This window comes from Epinephelus lanceolatus, chromosome 17 (genome assembly GCF_041903045.1).
Source record: "Epinephelus lanceolatus isolate andai-2023 chromosome 17, ASM4190304v1, whole genome shotgun sequence".
Classification (NCBI taxonomy): domain Eukaryota; kingdom Metazoa; phylum Chordata; class Actinopteri; order Perciformes; family Serranidae; genus Epinephelus; species Epinephelus lanceolatus.
In genome coordinates, this window is record NC_135750.1 from 29,053,807 (window position 1) to 29,062,958 (window position 9,152).

At 44.0% G+C, this 9,152-nt stretch overlaps 1 protein-coding gene across 1 annotated transcript; it reads right to left on the reverse strand.

Moving 5' to 3' along the window:
- Window positions 1-1,780: 1,780 nt before the first annotated feature.
- On the reverse strand, window positions 1,781-4,733 carry LOC117248097 (transmembrane protein 121). Its single transcript, XM_033612839.2, has 2 exons — window positions 3,791-4,733; window positions 1,781-3,506 (listed from the first exon to the last, which is right to left on the reverse strand). Exon 2 carries the CDS (start codon window positions 3,296-3,298, stop codon window positions 2,348-2,350), a length of 951 nt encoding a protein of 316 aa, XP_033468730.1. The 5' UTR covers window positions 3,299-3,506; window positions 3,791-4,733; the 3' UTR covers window positions 1,781-2,347.
- Between the last annotated feature and the right edge of the window lie 4,419 nt (window positions 4,734-9,152).

Here is a 9,152-nt window from a genome sequence, read left to right on the forward strand (position 1 = left end):
TAAAACTGTAGCTCTTTTTTTAATGTGGCACCTGTGCCAGTATGATTATTTGCTTTTTAAACGTATCCTCCTACAACAGTTTGTATGATATTTAATAAATAATCGTCCCTTGAATGACACAAATGTACTTAATGTAAAGTTACTATGGTTAGGAGTAGGAAAAGAACATTGACGACCTACCGTAAAGGTCCACTGTGTAGGATTTAGGGGGATATATTGGCAGAAATGGAATATAGCATAAGAGTATGTTTTCTTTTGTGTATAATCACCTGAAAATAAGAATCATGTTTTCGTTACCTTAAAATGAGCCGTTTATATCTACATAGGGAGCAGGTCTATGTTTACGAAGATCACCATGTTGCATTGCAATTTTTCTACAGTAACCCAGAACAGACAAACTTAACACCAGCGCTAGATGGGACCATTTGTGTTTTTGCGTCAGCCACCATAGTTAGCAGCCCTTTTGTGACGAGAGTGTTGGAAAAACACTTATTTTTGATGTGAAACTGCTTTGTTTTGTGTTTTTACTGATTTAAATCACCTGGTCTGTTTGACTTGGAGAGGAAGAGACCTCTGCGGATAATTTGGACCCCAGTAAAAACCTCCTGCACAATGAACACAGTAGGAATTCTAACCGCAGTTAGTTTCACAGTTCACAGTTTCAGCTGGTTGCAATCTGCAATCCTCATTGGATAGCTGACACTACTCTAAATCTTACACACTGGACCTTTAAAGTTCTCTGTTTTAACCTGCCTCCTTACATGGACTGCTTCCTTCTTTACTTCTGTCAGCATATTGGTCACATGATCGCAGCCTTCACAATTAAGTGGGTCATATATGAATTACTGGCTCATGATTATGTGGATTATACATGAATTATGGTGCATTACTTCTCGTAGAAAGACATACAGTGCGATAGAACAGTCTGGCTTTTTTGCACTATATCATATCGTACCACCCGACCCTATTGTTCAATATATCTTTGTATCTCTGACTTTGTTGAGCAATGGCCCGCCCCAGTAAAAATCCTCCCTCCATTTCTCACAGGCTTTTCTCCTCCTTTTAAATATCATTCTTAGATTTTTTAGAAAGTCTTAAAATGTCTTTATCACTGAAAAGCAAAAAATAGTGGGAGGCTGTGACTCAACTGGTGTTTGATGGAAAGCAAAAAGATTGCTTGGGACAGAAAAAGATTTGTCATATTAGAAGGCATGATGTTTTCTTGGCTGTTGTTTGGATTCACATCACTGGACCAAAGTATCCATTTTGTCCTTTTGTGTGAAGAACAAAATGACAGTGCTTACTAAGATCTGCCGCCGCCACTAAGCACAAGCACAGATAGTCACCGAGCGCCTGAGGAGGATATTAAACAGGTTTCCTTATTTGGGAATCATTTATCCATCTGCAGTGTTGCCCCATGGCTGTGTATTCTGTCCTATAGCTACGGCACCATAGTCACCCTTTGTAGTGATCAAACTGTTTGTAACTGCACAGAGAATTTATTTCAGATGTCCCCCTCCTCGCTCAAAATAAGCAGCCTGGAATATAACGATCACACTCAAGATGAATGACATAGCAAAGGCACCACTTCAGCAATTAAGTAGCCTCTAATTGTAGATTGAACCAGAGCAAGGGAAAAAAATCATTGTCTATTTTCTTTTTGTAACTCATGTTAATTAAAGGATATTTGCTGAATTTTAATTAAAAATTGAAATATACTCAATTGGTCCAGTGACTTTTAAATGATTTCATGGGGGGAAAAAAAACCTTTTGCAGCCAGTGAAAGAGCAGGAAAGCCTTTATCTTGTACACAATACTTTATCAAAGAATCACATATAAAAACACACTTCTTTCAAGAGACAGCTTTAACTGTTATTTTCATTACTTTGATTCCCCCGCTGGTTGCTCCTCCTGACTTTGACGTGTTAAAGCCCTCGACTACTAAGAACATTCGAGCAACAGAAATACACACACCACAGCACACAGACCCTTAGGTTTAAGATTAGAATGCAACACACACAATTCAAAAATATATCCTCTAATGTCGCAGTAGTTGACTTTTTTATCTTTTGTACGATTAGAAAAAATACACAATTAACTGGATTCATTGGAGGAAATGCTTCAACAAAGTCACAAGTGATAGTGTATTTTGCACCATGACAGCTTTGGATACAGCACTGCTCTATCCCCACGAAGCGTCTGCAGTATCCTGTGTGCCGTGGAGCTCCTGTGCGTTCACATGAGTGTTCACATGCCCTAAAAGGTGTGGAACGTTGTGCCCTGCCAGCATCCTGAGGGTCATATATATATTCATATTGACATCTCCAGGATTCACCTCGCCATTCTGTCATGTGTGTTCACACGTCGTCACCTCGGGGAGGGGCGTCTGGTCCTGCATGACCACTTGAGGAGGGGTGGGGGCAGGGCGAGCGTGAGCCACCGAGTTTTTCTGCAGCTCCACCCCAAAGGCAGGAGAAGCATTCTGCAACTGTCTCCTGTACTGCACAAAGCTGCAGGTCTTTAGGATGATGGCCAGGATGTTCTTCCCTATCAGGATCCCAGAGACCCTGGCGTCCCTGTACAGAATCATGTTCCCCCCACGGATGAAGAGGGTGATGACGTTGATGGTCACCAGGCTCAGGATGGGGTACAGGAGCATCTTGTGGGGCACGATGTTGATGCCCTGCATGCTGATCTCGCTCAAGGACACGCAGGGCAGCACGAGCAGCAGGATGTAGCAGTAGAAGAACATCAGGCCCTCCGCCCACAAAGGAAGCCCCTTCTTTTGAGGCTCCCACAGGTTGGCTTGGATGTCCAGTATGTCCAGCAAGTCCACCACCACCCAGAAGAGACGATTACGGATCTCCTCGCGCTTCTTGAAAGCACGAACATACTCCATATGGTCGATAGCAACCAGCACCACAAACAGCACTGGAATGCAAATGGACAACAGCAACGTCAATGCTTTCCTTGCGAGAGCGTCCAGGCTCTTCCTGTCCGCTTTGTAGTTTTGATACACAAAGTAGACCTTGATCTCCAGCACAAAGATGTAAAGGAACCAGAGGATCATGGCGTAGCCTCGCTTAGCCGTGCGTACCTCAGCGCCCACCCACACCGCCACGTAACGCAAGACGATCAGGAAGCAGATGTCTCCCACCATCACCATGATGCAGATGCCAATCTTGCGTGGCCCGTGGTTCTGCTCCACCAGGTAGGCATCAATCAGCGCCATGCTGCTCATGATCAGGATGGTGGACAGGCACACGTGGGGCTTGTTGGTGGGAGGTGGAGGTACCATCCTTGCCTGGGCGAGAAGAGGAGGAGGATGAGTGTTGTTGAAGAGGGAGTGCAGAGGGTGCTCAGTTTGTCCAGTGAGGAGGCAGATCAGATAGTGCTGCTAGACAGCGGTGTTCCCCTCCATTGCTTCTGCCTTGGCCAGAGTCCAGGGTGCATTAATAGGATTCACACAGATCACTTCAATCAATCTCCGCTTGTGCCCAAGCCACCTGCCGGGTAGACAGTACCCTTCATTTAGTAAATTATGTTCATTGGCAAATGGTCTGTAAACATACAGGTTCGCTATTGAAAAAAATCAATAAATCTCAGGGTGTGCGTCTACCTTTAACACCCTGATAATCATTCATCAATCACAACACAGCAGTTTAATCAACGAGTTGCATTTTCTGATATTAAAATAGAAAAAGAGCTGCTGCAGTGTGTTCTCATTCCGACACCCTCATTTTCATACAAGCTTAAGCCTTCAGAGATAAAAATCCAGCTGAATACTCACTTGTGTCCCTCTTTGTACTTTATCCTAATGACTGGCAGCGAGCGATCATCCATGAGACTGAACTGGGAGATCACAAAGCCCATCTGTAATCCACAGGAGAAGAGAAGAGAAAACGCACGGGATCCTCTCCTTCTCTGACAGACGTAAATCCACAGTCATGGATATATTTCTTTCTTCTTTTTTTTTCTTTTTCTTTTTTTCTCAAACCAAAGAGAAATCCAAAAATATTGCCGCCATAATCCACTTACTTGCTCAGACTGAATCAGGAGGAGGCATCTTAATGGTCACAAAGACCGCTCTCAATTTCTGCAACTAAGAATCGAGGTTATATTGTGTTGTGCTTAGATAGAGGCTTTAAACCTCCAACTCCCCCCAAAAAGAAAGTTATTCTTAGTAGAGAAATCTCTGCAGTAAGTCCTGCTTAAAAGAGAATTTCCTCTCCAGAAGTTTTCCTTTCCATCATCCAGCATCCATGAATGAGAAAATGTAACATTTTGTATCTGCTTTCCTTTGTAAGTTTGTGTTTCAGAAGACGGATGAATCTTTAAGTGACGTGTGTTTTCCTCTGTGTGTGTGTGTGTGTGTGTGTGTCTGTGTGTGCAGGTTTCAGCTGTCTCCACGCTTCGTTGTCGCTGTAAAATGCTGCCCCCCTGGCGAGATCCTGGCTGCTGCGCCGTTTTCTCTCTCCTGCTCAAGCAGCTTTTGCCAGAGACACCAGAATCAACAGCGCTAGTGGATTCCCCTGTCTCCACTCAGCGTGCTCTGCCAACACCACCAGCGCTGTGATACTCCAACGGCGCCCGCCTCTGCCCGTCTGCCTCTGTGCACTTCTCAGCCCTGTCTGCGAAGTCAGAGAGATGCTCCTCTGGTGCGTTGATACACTCCTGGGATGAGCTCTCTCTCGCAGCTACCCTCCTCTTCCTTCTCCCTCTTCTGCTCAAGTAAAGGCACTTGCTGTGTGGAGGTGACGCTCAGCAGACCACAGCTGCAGAGCGAGGGAGAGAGAAAAGAGGTAGAGAGAGAGAGAGAGACAGAACACTTTTCCAGGGGGTGGAGGAAGGCGGGGAGAGGAGAGGGGGGAGGAAGAGGAGCCAGCCTTTTGCAGCTTAGCTGAATGCACAACTTCTCTCTCTCACCCTGTGTTTTTTTTCCCCCCTCTCGCATCCTTCTCTTCTTTTCACATTGTGTCTTGTGCTGATATCCTATTTTCTCAGGCTGTTTCTTTTTTGGCTCCCAGAAAGAGCCCTGGTTTCCTTCCTTCTTTGAGAAGCCCATTAAGGCGTTCTGCATTTTTTTCTCTCCATCGGGTTTGAGGTGCAGAGATGAAAAGTGATCCAAAGAGGAGAGGGAGAGAGAGAAAGAGGAGTGGAGATGCTCTCCAGTATGGGATGTAAAAAAGCCAGCTTCCCAGCAGGCTGTGTGTCTGCAGTCTGGGGAGACATAGGGGGGAGGGAGTAGAGAGGGGGGGGGGGGGGTGAGGCGTGCAGTGGCTCCTCCTGACAGAGAGCCTTTCTATTGATCTACTGACAGAGCAGTGAATCAGGAGCCTGAGATGGGGCCGCAGACCAAAAGAGATGAGGGTAAGGGGAGATGGGGAGGTAGAGATGTAGGGAGAGCGAATGAGAAAGGAAGAAAAAAACTGAGATGAGGAGGCCGAGTGACATGATGAGAAGAGAAAAAAAGAGAGCGGGAGATGTGTGGGGTGGGACTAAATGTCAAGGGAACATTTTTATCCTCTGAGATGTAATAATGCCTGGGCTGGCAGATAATACTCATGCAAAAATGTATAAAGGTGGGGGGGGAAAGGTTGGTGTGTTTGCTCTGCCATGCAGTATGCTAACACCACTAGCTCTGTTTATCCAGCTGGGCCAATTAGCGATAATCCTTCCTCAGAGGAACCAAACTGCTTTCATTACTACAGTATGAAGCCATTTACTGCTCACTTCATGAATTGCGGTTATTGAGGAGTCAAAAGTATTGGTTTTCTATGCCGTGTGGCTGCACTTTTCATCTGACTGTGTAATGACAACTAAACATAATTGCGATCAATCATGCAGATTTTTTCACAGTCATGAATGGACACGGTTACAGATCTACCAGCTGCGGATCAGCTGACAGCCGCCATCATGGCTGCTTACGACTTCTATCATGCCTTTATCATGGAAACATATGGAGGCTTCGTGTCTGAAAACCCAGTCAAGTGAAACAGCCATTCACCAAGCCGCTTTCTTATTGACTATTTCCTCTGGATTTATCAACCATAATTGAGCCGTGACAAGCAGAGTGATGAGTTGGATCCTCCATCGCACAAAGTCCACAACATTTCTTTTGCATTATAAAACACAAGTCAGGCTTCAGTTTAACACCAGCCGGTGCTGAAATGTTACTGCAACAAATTTAACAGATTGTTAGAGAAAGTGGCACCGGTGGTGAGGAAGCTCATTGTGTAATAAAAGGTCACAGGTCTGATCCCTGTGACAAACAGCGCACCTATTAACAGCCAAGTGTCCTTGAGCCAGACACTAAACTGCTACCTGCTAACTCATTTGCTCAAAGTCACTCTGGGTAACAGCATGAATTGTGTATGTAAATGACTGGATGGCGTGTCTGTTGCACAAGGGAACAGCCCTGTGATCTTAATAGCTTCACTCCCCCCCTAAAATCAGTATGGGAGAATGATACAGCACCTCTATCTTCCACTTTGTTATTCCTCCCACATCCCATCCACTAATCTATAATTTATATCTTCATTTACATGCATTTTGTAATACACAGTGACGTCCAAGACTATGATAACCTCTCGATTAAAAAGGGCATTTAACCTGGGCTCAGACTTTGATTCACATCTGCTGAATATCTTCATTTGCACATGCTCAGCATTTCGTCTTCCTTCACTCTGTGTTTATAATTCATGAGAGTGGAGGAAATCACATCACTGTCTCTTAAGGGTATTGTCTATTTTAGATGGAGCTGATTTATGCACATGGTTTATTACTGTTACTGTGTGTCAAAGTTCTCGGTCCTGATTAATGTAATCATGCTGTTATACCAACACAAGGCAATATTTTATGATTTACGATATTTCAGCCAACAAAAGTACATCCAGGAGTCTTGTCTGTCCTCTTCTGCCCCCTGTTCTTGGTCCATCAGACGTTCAGTCTCCTACAGGGGACTGTCCTTGGCTCCTGGACAGGGACACTGCATCATCACCGCTCAGCACCCGGCAGGCGAACACACACCAACAGATAGGAGATGATAAAACACCAGCTACACTCTCTATAACATAGAGCACCTATACAGAAAACAATCAGAGCACTCACAGTAAGGAAACCATGGATTGGCTACACCGTGGCGTTGTCATCCAGGCTTTTAGAGTTGCAGAGAGAGTGGTTTTGCAATATAAAATGCTCAATTTGATCTCTTCACCTTTAAATGTGGTATTTGCCTTTATGCAAATATTTGAGCATGCTTTCTCGGAGCATAACGCACTCCATTTTCAGAAATGTTCCCTTGACAACCAAGTGCAGCAGCTTGAGAAACGTGTTTTCTCATCTTGTCAGAAAAGATATCATGGGGGAAATTCACCAGCGTGCTGCACCTTGAACTCAGCTTAAATAAGGCATAAAATATGTTTTGTAAACATTGTCGCCAGAGTAAAAACAAATTACACCTTACCGTCGTAGTAAGAGAATTGAGCTTTCAAGTGCAGTTTCTTCTTTTGGCTGATTGTAATTACTGCTTCAATCAGTAGCCTATTCTTCCATTTCCCTTTGTGCAAATGTCTACACAGCTTTTTATTAGAGGATTATGTCTGCGTAATAAAAAACAAAAAAACAAAAAAAAAAAACAGTATGCCCATTTGATGAAGATTTTCTTGTGCAACTTTTTACACACACATCCCGCACTTTTCTAACACAAACCATGTTTACTGCATTAATGTTCCCCCGGAGCAAGCTGAGGGGAGATATTAATGTGCACCTAAGTGCTGCAGGTAGTGGCATAATTACAAGCGTATGCATCACTGAATTAATAGGTTGATTTGATTTCCTTTGTGTTTGGACTGCACATGATTTACTTAAGAGTCAAGAGTGAAGCATGATTAATCTCACCATGCCATGCCATGCCACATGAAACCTAACGGAAATACCTGCCAATTAGAATTATCATGAGGCTTGTCGTCGTGCTTTGACACAGAATGTAGGTGAAATGTTTCTATCTTCGTCTCTGCGTTTGTCGTCATTATTCCGGGAGAGTTTCAGTGTCACAACACTTGTGATTTGCAAGTGTTGTTAGCGGGGGAAAAAACAAAAGTAATGGACACAAACATGGATTAATTGCTTGGCTTTGGCAACCGGGATTCAGTGTCAGCGAGTTGTGAAAAGATTGGGGGAATTTACATCACCAAAGACAATTTGTACATGAAGCATAACAGTGGAAATAGGACACATAAATCACATTAGCTGTAACCCTGAGTCTGCCATCGATTACCTACAGGAAAACAAATGGGGGCGTTAAGGCTTCCCATCCTTAAACATCCCCATCAGGGTTATAACCACCAAACAGGAAACATGAAGTGGACAGGCTGAGCTGCTCCCCATGGGGCTATTAGATCAGAGACTGGGGGTAGTCAGGGGGGAGATGACCCTCCACCCACCAGACATCCATGCTGGAGGAGATGCAGGTCATTCTGCCCCAGTAGCAATATTTTCAGCAGAAGGGAGAAGGAGTGCTAGATTCTTTGCTTCATTTGACATGACATCAGGTCAAATGTGAGACAAAGGCTCGTCAACAGCTCTTACAGAGGATTGATGACTACAAAGCAGACCTGGATCTAACAGTATTTGCATTTGATTGATCTTGTTCAGAGTCCCATGTGGGTGGGCTGTGCAACAGAGAGGCAGAGAATGATTGCCACGTTATTACCACAATCTGGAAATCAACGGAGAGACATTTTGACTTACATTTATTCATTCAAAAAACCTTCTGACCTAACAAACCCAATCCATTATGAGCAAAACAAACACCAAGAATAATCTGCAAAAACATTTAAAGTTCAAGTGATGTTATATAATTTAAGGAGGCGGTTCTTGCGTCTCTCCAAATGCTACCTGGAAACACACCGAGTGACAGAGCTTATGATCACTCCTCATGAGCACAGATTTGTTTTTATATAAGCCTCCCCCAGTGTGAGAACAGTTGGGGTGGAGCATCATTATTCATGGCTCATAATACCTTTTTCGGCTGAAACGCAAGTTTTAGACATGCAAGATGAAACACATGTAAATAATATTTTCTGCCACAGCCCATCCAGCACAAAGATAAATTCACTTGACACCATTAATGAATTAGGCATTAGCAGATT